General features: G+C 49.7%; 1 protein-coding gene across 2 annotated transcripts; it reads right to left on the minus strand.

The window, feature by feature from the left end:
• Positions 1–3,076: 3,076 nt before the first annotated feature.
• TMEM11 (transmembrane protein 11) lies at positions 3,077–11,931 on the minus strand. Of its 2 annotated transcripts, none has more exons than XM_036392171.2 (2): positions 11,864–11,931; positions 3,077–3,897 (listed from the first exon to the last, which is right to left on the minus strand). In XM_036392171.2, exons 1-2 carry the CDS (start codon positions 11,926–11,928, stop codon positions 3,381–3,383), a joined length of 582 nt encoding a protein of 193 aa, XP_036248064.1. In that variant the 5' UTR covers positions 11,929–11,931; the 3' UTR covers positions 3,077–3,380. The 2 variants fall into 2 exon arrangements, with proteins under 2 accessions (XP_036248064.1, XP_036248065.1); XM_036392172.2 differs by lacking the exon at positions 11,864–11,931 and adding an exon at positions 5,137–7,233 and having other exon boundaries at positions 3,271–3,897.
• Positions 11,932–12,625: the final 694 nt, after the last annotated feature.

The raw sequence follows: 12,625 nt of genomic DNA on the forward strand, positions 1-12,625 counted from the left end.
TGTGTGTAAAGTGCAGAGTGTAGCAGACAGACCCTTTGTTCTCATCTGCTTTAAAGCAATCACAGATGCTAATTAGGATCACATCCAGTGGGGAATGATACCTGCCTGTTCAGGTATCACTTCAGGGAGCCTGACAGCCTGAAGGGTGCTGTGTTCCATTCCTCAGCCCTTCTCCTCATGTGAGGGATACCAGCACCATTAGGAAAAAGGAATTGCTGCACAGACAGAGGACAGAAATAATCTTAAAATTGAAATTACTAGTAGGAACCAGACCTCAAGGTTCAGACCTCTCCTGCCCCTCCATGCACTTGCCAGCATTTTCCACGTGTCCTGCCTCACATGTCCTGCCTGGGAGTGCACATCTGATGACAAATAAATTAAATTGCTATGAAATGAATCCCTTGGTCTACTCCAGCTCCTCACAGCACATAAGAGGAAGGGAAAGCAGGAGGGTTTTGTTTTTCCTTACATCCCTGCAAGGTGCTATTGTACCAGTAGTAGCTGCAGAACAACATGCTTTATCCCAGCCCTCTTTATGGACCTGTTAGCTTACACAGTGTGAATCCACACAGAGGATTAGTCACACAAACTCTGATATGGGTGTGCAGGCTCAGCAGGACCTTCTGCTTCCAAAAGCCTCTTCTTAACCACTACAGATTTATAAACGACCTCTGAGAACCAGAATGTGTTTAATGGTGACAATGCTGCTGCTCTGTCAGGACATCCATCCTCTGCCACCTTCCCTGTGTCACAGAAAGGCCTGGGCTTGGACTGACAAGGTGAAGCTTTCAGGTGTAGACACCTTTTTTCCTGTTAAGAGAGGAAAGCAAGGCATTACCTTCTGTGCCTCTGCACAAGGGGAGTGTTGGTGTTAGTTGTGCTTTTCCTTTTGTGTTTCCCATGCTCAGCTCCTCAGTTCCTTGGTGAAATGCAGTGCTCCTGCCAGGCTTGTTCAGCTGCTCCATGTTCTGGTGTTCCAGGTCGTGGCTACCCAGGAAGGACCAAGGGGCTGCTTTGCATTTCTGTGTTCCCATCCAGGGCACTGAGGGTGAAACACATCAGGCCTGAGGGGAAAATGATGTGTGGGGAGTTCCTGGAGTTCCTGTGGGAGCTACAGCTCCGAGGCAGAGGTTGCTGAGAGTGCAGCCATTCCCTTTGGAGGTAAATTCCCTCTCTGTGATGAGGGGAATGCTGCACATTCCAGAGCAGGTCCACAATGGGCAGGGGGGACAGCAAAGTGTGGGGGCTTCTGAAGGGAGGTTTGTCCCCAGCCACTGATGATTCCACTGAGCTACTGGCACTGGGGACTGCAGATACAGCATCACTCCACATGGATGGGAATTTCTGGAAGTTGTTTTACCCTTTCACCATGTACAAAAATGCCTCTCAAGACCCCTCTCATTCTCCCAGGTCACCTTGCACAGTTACAGCCCTGACTGACTAACAACCAGGATGTTAAAAAGCATTTTAGCTACGTTATCACTGAGATTCCTTGGAAAACAAACTCCCCTGCCCCTCCACCTCAGAATGGAGTAACAGCTGTGTTTTTCAATCAGACCTACCCGTTGTGACAGCTAAGCTGACTTTTCACCTTTCCTCCTGCAATAAGAGACCCCAGGAAACTTGCTAATTTTTAACTCAAGTCTCTGATGCCAGCCATGCATTTAGGGAACCTGCCATAGTGATCATTCCAGACCAGGGGAAGCTTAACACAAAAAAGCACCAGGACCCCAGAGGTTTGGTGCAGGAAAGGAACTAACAGCTCTGAGAATTCTGCATTGAGGAAAAAAAGATCAGGAACACCTTTGGTGTGGCCAGCACAAAGGTATTTCAGGGCCTTCTGTAGCAATAGGTAGCAGTAGCTGTGGCAGATGTGCCACTGGCTTCAAATCCATCCAGCAGGACTCTGGAAACACGTCAGGGTGGGAGGGCAGCCTGCCCAGCCTGGCCTGACCACTGAGAGATGAAGTAGTTGCATTTCTTTGCCTCCTCTCTGCCAAGACAACTGTACATTGTTGCTATAAATAGATGCTCTGGATCCCAGCTTCTTTTAACCTTGGAGGGAGAGAGCTCAGCACTGTACAAAGGGCTGCTGCCACCCAGAAATGTCTCAGTGCCACTGGAGCTCCTCCAGCCCCCTCAGGTACAGCTGCCTGTGCTGGTGCTCAGGGCTGGGACACCCAGCAATCCCAGTCTGCCCAGCACACACACAACGGGCTGTGTGTCCTGCTCACAGAAAAACTGCCCCAGCAGAGCAGCACAGGTCAGAACCGTGCTCAGAACAGCCCATGGAGGTGAGGACAGGGAGACCTTGGTGCCTGCTGTGGCAGCTTGGAGAGATAAAGACAGAAAGGCAGAATTTGGGGCCTGACCCCTGTCAAGGTCGGTGTTTGAGCTGTGAAGGTCAGGCTGCAGCTCCCACTGGAGCAGGGAGCACACAGTGCACGGGCAGCTCTCACTGCAGGCCTTTGCTCTCCTATTTCAAATGTAACACCTGGAGCTGTGCCAAGCTGGCCCTGCCAACGCCAGCCACACCTATTCCCCATGTGGTGGGAGGAGATTACAGACAGCAAGCCCCTATCTTTTAAAAATAACTGGCAGATGTCACAGAAGAGTAAATGCTTCCCACTTTAAGAACAAGATTTTGAGTTTAGAGCTAAAAAATGGAATAATGCACAGGACTGAATTCTAAAATTTCAGGTAACAGTTACAAGGTGCACTCATGTGGATGCCATGCAGCAGGAGCAAACAGCTCCTGTGTTCCAGGCAGAAGCAGTGGAATTGTGTGGTCAGGGCACAGCACAAAGGTAGGTCAGGTGAACTCCCATCTTGGCAGCCCCCAAGGCATTTCAGAGATGTATCCACCTTAGGAAGAACTTGTACAAGAACTGAGCAGAATGTGCTTGTACCTGGACACTTCAAGTGACATCACTTTGATAACAGTGACAAGAGAGCGAGAGCATTTGAAATTCTCATCCTTTAATGGTCAATGATAACTTCTGGCTGGTTCTGTGTAATACAATTAAACAATATACTTAAATGTTTCCCAAAAAAAAAAAAAAAAGAAAAAAAAAGAAAAAAAAAAAAGAAAGCAGCTCTCACACCCCTTCTTTCTATTGCTTTCTTTCACTGACATTCTGCTGCTGGATTGGACTCCCCTGGCCTAACATACGGATCTCAAGTCACCACACATCCACATCTCAAGTGTAACGAAGAGCTGAAAAACCTTGGTGCACCAGTGATATGTTATTTGAAAAATAACAGCTCTATCAAACCAAATCCTTCCCAGTCTCCACCGCTTCTCAAAGAGGAAAAACAAAATGTTACTGTGGGAGTCTTAATACACTTGTCTTTGTGGGTTTCTCTCTTCCCTGCTGAAGTCATACAGCATAGAGTTCATAGATCTTCTTTACACAGTACACCAGGGCAGCGAGTGCTATCGTGTTGTGCAGTCTCTTTCTGTGCAGGTCGTCCTTCCTCACCAGCACCACGGGAGTGGACGAGGTGAGCGTATGCAGGGGCAGGCGCGAAAGTTTATAGGCATCGTACTCCACCTGGTACTTGCAGCAGGGATCAAACTGCCACGAGATCCCGTACAGGGTGCAGCAAGCCACGCTCAGCACTCCAGCAGGCAGGGAGATGTAGTGAGAATAATCTACGGGCAGTGCCAGGGGGGTGAAGAGGCAGGTGGTGCCTGCCAGCACAGCCGTTTTGTGCAGGCAGTTCCCCACGGTGATCCAGCGCGCCGTCTCGTCCCCGATGCGCGTGGGCTCGATCACGATGTACTTGTACTGCGCCTCCAGCGCCTGCTCCAGCTCGTACTCAAACTGGTCCTGAGCGTTCTCCCCGTTGTAGATCTCGTGCACAATGTAACAGTCCGTGGAGGACAAGGTCACCCTGGTGAGGGGAAATGAAGAATTAAAACTACAGGGCTGAAGGACAAGGCTGTTCACCCACCCGGATGGGAGAGCAGGACAGAAGTGCCCCAAGTGAGGGCAGCCCCTCAAGGTCACTGCCTGTTTCACAACCCAGCAGCTTCTCAACTCAAGCTTCATTCCACATCAGCTGATTACTCCTGCTGTACAATAATTCATCCTGAAAGAAGGCAATGTATTTTTCTTACCTTTTCCTAACTTGGAGGACCTAGAACAATTTGAGAAATAGGGTCTTGTAGCAGTCCTGAAATGGTTTCTCACACTGTTACCCAAGCAGAAGTGTCACTAACACCTTAGTGACCACGACACATCACTGAACAAACCCCACAGACTTCAGGAGCTTTCATAGACACCAAGACAAGCAGCTCACTGATCAGGAGGACAAGCTGCTCTGGGAGGTTTGGAGAGAGGAAACATCTCCAGATGAATACACTTGCTTCCTGATGCAGCTTGCTATTTAGTCCTCCATATGAACACAGCCTAGTAAATCCATGGTAGATCCAACAAGGATGGCCAAGGAACGCTGCTGAAAGGGAAGGTGAAGAAGGCAGCAGAGCATTCAGTTTGTGGCAGAACGCTTCCCTCTCTCTCCTGAAGTGGGATGCAGCAAAGCAAGACATGAACAAGTTTTTAGCCCAGGCACTGCTCAAACAGTGAAGAAAGAGCTGCTCACTTCACCTGGGAGCACATTTCCTACTCAGGGGATTCAGGGAACTTGTATTGGAGCAGCAGCTTTCAGCTACTTAATGTCACATCAATTTCCACCTTCCCTCCACCCCCTTCACCACATCACCTTATATCTGCAGCTACATTCATGTACAGACTGCTAAGAAATAGGATTATGACTGTTCACCTGCTCTGAGAAAGGGTAAAAACCTGTCCATCAGAACCAGGCAAAATCCTCTCTTCTATGCAGAAATGAATATTTCTGGCATACTTGTGCTTAACCAGAGCAAAACTGAGCACATGGCCTAGCAAAGATAAAAATATCTAACATTCCTTTAGCAGAAGGAGAACAAATCACACATCTGACCTAATCACAGCAGACAAAACAGCCTCATCCCAACAGCATTCAGACCCCCGTGATATCAGGAGGAGCACACTGCTCATGTGGAGAACAGAATGAGCACTTTTTGCTCCATTAGTGCAGTGGTACTTATGTGCATGCACTGGAAAAAAAGGGAGAAAAATACACACTCACAAGCTGCTGTTGCCAAACATTATCCTTAATGTGCAGCTCCACTCAGGCTGCAAAGGGGATTGAGCAGTGGCCAGCTGTAATCAAGAATATTGTTAAATTACAAGCTGTTGCAGACATGGCTGGGTTTGTAACAGCAGCAGACATCAACCAGCAGGACCTGAGAGGCACCACCCTCTCCCAAAGCAGAGTCATAAGCAGTTTCATTAAAAGTCCAGCTGGAATTTATATAACCTACAAGGAAAACTCAACTTACAATGTAGTTATTGAGTTCTTGCAGCGCATTTCCCCCTTGGCTTGTTCATGGGTAGAAAGAAAAATAAAAGTCCAGCTTAATTCTGTGCATGCTGGGGGCTTCTTTAGGGCAATGAGTTGTTAGATATTGTTGGGAAAATTACCATTAACCCTTTCAGCACAGGATGTGGTGGGCTCTGATGTTCTGCAGTGAACTGAGTGGTATTTAGAGAAAAAAAAACTTTAAGAACAGGCTCTATATAAGGATTTTCTAACAAGAAACCAGTTAAGCAGGTGTTACACTGACACCAAGGACACAGCTGGTCATGGTTTCTGCCAAGGATTCTTTTCCCTGATAACAGCTGCTCCAAGTGCAGCTTCTTCCAAATCAAAAGTCCAGTTTCATTGCAAAAGACATAGAGAGGCTTAAGGTAACTGCACACCACCACCCATGACTTTGTGAAACCACTTGCTGGGGCATAATGACTTCATGGAAAAGCTATTGCTGAAAGGCATTTTCAAGCTGGAAGCCAACCCAGAGCTAACCCAACTTTCCAGACAAAATTAATATTCCCAACAAGGAGCACTTTCAGTGTTTTGTAATACCTAGGAACATGCAGATGGGTGGGCAAAATAGAGAAGGAGAATCCAAATTCAAGAGAGAACTTCCCAGAGGCTTGGGCACAGCACAGTTGTCATTCCACATCTCCCTGTCACCACTGGGATGATGTGAGGCCATTCCTCACATCAGGGATGAAGTGAGGCCATTCCTTCCCTGCCTCTGCAAGAGCCATGGGAACTGAGCTTCTAACTCTAGCATTCAGTACCTACATGGGATTTCTCCAGGCCCAGCACCAGGACAGGTGGCACTAACCCTCAGCCTCGTTTCTCCTTGCTCAGTCTTGCCTGTTCTTCCCTCTGAACAGCCTTTTTTCCTTTCAGCATCACTGCACAAGCAGAGCCACACCACAAACAGCCACCTGTCAGCAGGAATCCCACAGCCTGGCCAGAGGCAGCACTGCCCATCTCCTCTGGAATTTTCTGGCTTGCCAGGCTCTGGGGCTTTATAACAATACAGTTGAGAAAAGCAAATGCTTTGTTTTCTTGGCCTCCATAGCCAAAACAAGCAGAATTTCAAGTATGTTCTGCTGGGAAAAATAAAGATTTATTGGGAACTGAACGGCACAAAGGCTCCATCCCTGAAAAGAGTCTCCCCCCCCCCAACTGTGCTGCTTTTGCAAATGAGTCCTCTAAAATCAGAATAAATCTCTATCATAGTGCTGAAGCTGCAAATGGCAAAACAGCCAATCCAAAAAAGGTATCTGCTTAAATAGGACATGTGAAGAGTCAGCAAAGCAGGCAGCAAGTCTCAATTTCTGCACAGGGAAGTGGGGTATCATGTGTTATTTCCACACAAGAACTGGCTGCCCCTGGAGCATGGAAAGCTGCAAACTGTTTGGATTTCAGATGATACAGAAAGAGACTCAGATATGTGGGCTTGAGGAGGTTTCAGCTGAGGACTTCACAGACACAACTCTCCTGACACAGCCTTTCCACTGAGCACAGCAGCTGCACACCAACAAATCCAGTCAAAGCAACTGCATCTGCTCAAACACTGGAGGCTCTGGAGTTTGCCTTTTGGAGCTTGTCACCCACCCTGGCCATGACAAACACAACTGCAGAGCTCTGCAAGCAACTCAGAGCTGGCATCCACCACTTATCAAGTGTGGGGATTTGATATAAACTCCATTTTACTTGAAAGAATAGTAAATAACCAGAGAGCACCTAATGCCAGAAGACATAAAATGCTGCCAGCTGTTCAGAAGCCTGATAGGCTGTTTACCAGACTGGAGCCTAAAAGCAGTTGTTAATATTATTCAATCAAGTGATTTTCCAGGACCTGTCTCCCCACTCCAAAGAAGAGGGCACAGTTAAAAAGTTGTAGAGCTCTTCTGTAGGAATAGTTCTAGGCCTTATATCCAAATATTTGTTCTACTGCAGCTTCAGGCATTCTATATCTGAGAACTTTTAGTGTCTCATTCCTGGTGCTGAATGAATGCCTGGATGGGAGGATGTGACAGAACTCTCAGCTATTCAGCACAGCAAGATGTAAATCACTTAAAACTCAACAATGTCAAATTTTGGTATTGCCCAAGTTAAAAATAAGGAATCCATTGTTAACAGAGCTGCAGCAGCAGGAGGGGCAGAAGTGTCTGCTAGCTATAGAGCAAGCTTCAAATTACATTTGGATTGTCTTCCTAACATGGGAATATGGGAGAGCACCAGGAGAGGGTGAACAATAGCAGCTCCAGCAGTTCATCAAATCCTGAAATGGTTTGGGTTGCAAGGGACCTCAAAGCCCACCCAGTTCCACTCCCTGCCATGGCAGGGACACCTTCCACTGTCCCAAATTGCTTCAAATCCTGCCCAACCTGGCTTTGGGCACTTCCAGGGATCCAGGAGCAGCCACAGCTTCTCTGGGAATCTGTGCCAGGGCCTCACCACCATCACAGGGAACAATTTCTTCTGAAGTTCCAGTCCTCAGAGTGGCTCCATTTCTCTGCCTCCACCTTGGAAGCAGGCTCCTGGAAACAGCAGCCTGCCTGGTAAATGGAAATTTCAGTTGGATAGTCTCTATGGATGAAGAAATAAGAAACATTCCAAAGAGGAGGCACAATGTCACTCCATGCTTTGCCAGGTGCCAAGTGGCAAAAGCAGAAACAAAGGAACAGAGCAATGGGAACAAGGCAGGGGAAAACATCCTGGGAGAACCCTCAGCATCCTCCTACCACTGCCCACCTGCAGTCTGGAGAAGGACTGAGCCTCCTGAGTTTGCTGCCTTCAGCCTAATGGCACCTGCCAGACAGACTTTTGGTGAGGGTTTCAAGTTATCCAACTATCTCAGTTCTGCAAATGCTCAAAATCACACTTGGAAATAATCTTAAGCTGCACAAGTACAGTTCTGGACAAAAATAAAAGTTCTTTTGAGCCCCTCCCATAACACGCAGGTCAAGTTTTGGTAAAGTTTTCTCTCCTGGCCAAGAGTTTTGCTCAGAGCACCAAACAATCAGATTAACTGAAAATGGAGACCAGTTTGATAAGTAGTTAAAAAAATTAGAAAGAAGAAGCTTGCAGCAGTGTGATAACACTTGGTCACAAGCAGCACACACAGCCCAGCTCAGCAGTGCAAGAGGGGTTTTGTGCTGGCTCTCCAAGATCTCAGAAAAAGGACATTAGAGATGGCCAGAGCATGTCTGGGAGCATTGCTGGCATCTCAGGCAAGCTGGAGGAAGTCAACAGAGTCAAGGCTTGACAAATCCAAACACTAAACTTCCCTCCCTCCAACATAAATTCTTCCTGAAATTTAATTTAATTCCAAGATTAAGAAATGAGCTGTGGCCTGGCTTTAATTCTCAGTGGAAATATTCCACCTCCCAGTCATATTCCCCAGTGGATGTTTCTACTCAGGATATGGTGCGCAGAAAGCACAAACACATCCCACCCTAAACACCTGGAGAATTGTTCCTCTGCTGAAGGTCCCCACAATCCACCAGGCTCAAGCCCTCAGCCAGGGCTGTCAGGCCTGGGGCTTTAAGAAGGGCACTCAAGCAGAGGAAGAACAGGAAATGCAGGGCAATAAAGCAAGACCTGAATTCAAAAGATGCACCTTTAATTCAAATAGGAAAAAGGACAGGAGAACATTGGGAAGCTCTTCAAGCAGCCTTAGGGAGGGACAACATTACCTGAACTCTAAGGAAAACATCACCAGACCATTACAACAAATCCAGCCCCAGACAACAAGGAGGTGTCAATTTTAAGTCAACTAATGATTAGCCAGGCTGATGGAAATAGGTCAATCATTGCTGCAAGCAGAGCACAGAAATCTGAGCAGTGCAGGCAGCGAAAGGGGAGCTCTGTGAGGGCACCAGTGCAGGCAGTGCTGATGACATGGAAGCTGCTCTTTCCAGAGTTTGTCAGAACATCTCCCAGGGGAACAAACGACATGCTGTCCACTGCTCTGGCGGGCACCAGGCTGCCTTTTGTACAGAAACACCCCACACAATCCTGTGTCTGTTCTGTATGAAAAAGTTGTTTTGGTCTACAGATTAACAATTCCCTTTAGACAGGCTCCATTAAAGAGTCTATCCAGAATGAAGAAAAACAAATATTTAATTGGTTCTCTTCAGTGTTTTTGGTTATTTTGTTTAACATTATTATTTCACCACTAGAGCCAGCTGGAGTTCACAGTCAACATCCTTTGAAATTAATGTCCTTACATTCACTCCTAGCAAGGAAAGTACTTTTTAACCAATTATAGCTTTCTCAGTATCAATAAAGTCACTTATGAAGGGACTCAGTCTCCAGAGATACGCTGGTCTATTTTTTTAAAAATAATTTTAAATGAAAGCTGCTGTATTCTCGTAGCAGACAGGATTTGATTCAGTACTGAGTCTCCTCACACCACCTCCGACACACAGATGCCTTTTAGAGCGGCTGGCTGACAACTACAAACCCTCCTTGAAACAGCTCAGCTACCAGGAGAACTGGATCAGCACATTCAGTTCAAAGGAACGTGTCTTTGGACAAGAATCCTGCCCAGAGTAAGAAAACTGTATTCAGCCTATAAAAAGCACATGTCATCATGTGATGACATCAGGTCTGTCAGCGCTGCCTTTGCTCAACCGGTGCTGCAGCAGCCTGGCAAGACAGGCAGGGGTGGTTTGGGATCAGCCACTGAGGCACAGGCAGAGGCCCAGTCATCCACAGCTCCTGCTCTGCAGCTGCCAGGAAGGAGCAGCACCTTGCTGACATCACCCAACACCTCGTGGAATTCTCCTCCTGCCACGTTTGTCCAGGGTGACACCTAAAGAACCACCAGCTTTTGATGGAGATTCTGAAATGCTGCTCAGGGGAGGATGTGCTGCTCTGTTCTCTTCCATACCCTTCTCACTGGCAAAGGAAAAATAATAAATGCAGCAGGTTCATGGAGTGACTCGTGTTTAGGAGTATTTTTGATCATAAGATCAAGAGCAATCACAGCTTTGAAAAAAAGATCACCTCAAACAACAATTAGATTATTGTACAGGTTACACATGAAGTTACACAGTAACAACTCACTTTTAAGTCTGCGTCAATTTTCACCCTGGAAGAATAATTGAAGTTATTAAGTGTTCTTTTCCATATTCTTTTTCTTCCCTTCTGCTGGGAGGACACGTCTGCCACATGAAAACTCCACACCTCCCATGCTGGGGCAGTGCCAGCCCTGGGTGCAGACAGTTTTACCACTGTGGTATTCTTAGCTGTTTATTTAAACCACGCTGATGCAGGAATTCCATTGGCCCTTCCAGTTCAATTACTTTTGAATTCCCTGAACATAGGCAGCATTCCTGCAGTTCACATTAGCCCCAGAATTTTCAGGGCTACTTGTGGCTCTCCTTGGCCGGGTGGATTCAACAGCATCAAAGCAAACGCTGCTGGATCACAGCAAGGGAACAAAGTCAAGCAAAAGCCACGAGACAAATGAAGGGGATATCAAAGTTTCTAATTAAGAGGGATATCAGAGTTTCGAGGCGAGGCAGCAGGACAAAGAAAAACTCAGAGAACACTGCAGCAGCTTTCAGCAGCTGCCGGTTACATCAGTCAGCCCTGGGGCAGAACAGAAAAATGCCAACGTCAGGAAATGCGGGATAAACCCAGACATTTTCAGCAGGTGGAGGGCTGTGCACACAGGTTTTAAAGTAGCTCGACCAGACACTGTCTTAAGCTGTGCCACGGGAGGTTCAGGACTGACATTTGGAAGGATTTCTTCACAGAAAGGATGATTAAACACTGGAATGGGCAGCCCTGGGAGGTGGTGGAGTCACCGTCCCTGGAGGTGTTTAAGGAAGGACTGGGTGGCACTGAGCGCTCTGCTCGGGGTGACGGGGTGGGGATCGCTCCCAGGTTGGACTCGATGACCTCCGAGGTCTTTCGAGCCTAACTGATACCGTGACATATCCCTCCGTCTCTTTTCCCCATTTTAAAGTTGCGATTCCCAAACTTCCACCGCTGCTCCGTGGGTATTTCCAGCCTGTGCCGGCCGCTCCTCCGCGCCGGCAGAGGCCGGAGCGCGGTCCCGAGCTCCGTGCCCGCCGCGGCCCCGGCAGAAGGAGGTCACCCTGGAGGACTCGCCGCTCCCTCCCCGCCTTTAAAAATAGCCGTGGACGGAAGGAGCCTCCCGGGGCCGGCCCTCCTCTCCCCGGCCCGCAGCGCCGCATCCCGCCGCGGGCAGCGCTGCCCCGGACGCGCCGCGGGCCGCGCTGACCTTCCCCGGGCCCGGCTCCGCCGAGCGCCCCCGGCCCCTCCGCGCCTCAGCGCGGCCGCGTCCCGCGCCCGCCCCGCCCGGCCACGCTCCCCTCGCGGCGCCCCCGCCCTTGCCGCGAGGTCGCGGGGCCGCCGCGGGCGGTGCGGCCCCGCAACCCCCGCCGCCCCTCGCCGCCGCCCGGCCGCCCCTCACCTGTCCCGGCCGCCGCCGCTGTTGGTGCTGCCGGGGCCCGCGCGCCTCCTTCCCCACGCCGCCATCTTGGAGACACTCGCCTCGCAAATGTCTCCGCCGGCGGCCCGCGGGCGCGCCGCGATGCCCGACGGAAGATGTAGTGCGTGGGGGCGGCGGCGGCCGCTGCTTGGGGTGGGGCTGAGCCCACGGAAGGACTACAAGTCCCACAGTGCCTCGCGCCGCCGCACAGGCCGCGGGGGGCTCTGGGGCGTGTAGTCCCCTGCACGGGGGCGGTGGGGCCAGGCGGGCACCGCGGTGAGAGCCCGGCGAGACCCCCGGGCACAGCCCCGTCAACGGCGGCGGAGCGGCTCCGCGGGGCTCGGCTCGGCTCGGCCCCGCCGCCCGGGATCCTCCAGCCTGTGGGAGGAGCGCGGCGGCGAGTCCCGGCCTGCCCCGCGGCCCCGCCGTGAGGAAATGTGGCTGCCCAGGGTCGGCGCCGTTCAGCATCGCCTCCTGATCCCAAAAACCCAGGGGGCTCCTTCCCTGGAGAGACTAGGGATGGAGGATCCCCTGTGCAGCACTTCCCTGGAAGAAGAGGCGGTGCGGTTTGGGGGTGAATTTCGCCCCCTGAATCAATCTCGAAATAGGGGCAGTGGATGGGGAGACTCCCCTGCTGCATCTCTGAGGAGGAATAAATCACAGAATCACTTAGGAAAAGACCTCAAGATCATTAATTCAATATAAAATTGAATACCAAACGCTTCTCTAGAATTGCAGTGTAGC

Source organism: Molothrus ater, chromosome 16 (assembly GCF_012460135.2).
Source record: "Molothrus ater isolate BHLD 08-10-18 breed brown headed cowbird chromosome 16, BPBGC_Mater_1.1, whole genome shotgun sequence".
In the NCBI taxonomy this organism is placed as follows: Eukaryota; Metazoa; Chordata; class Aves; order Passeriformes; family Icteridae; genus Molothrus; species Molothrus ater.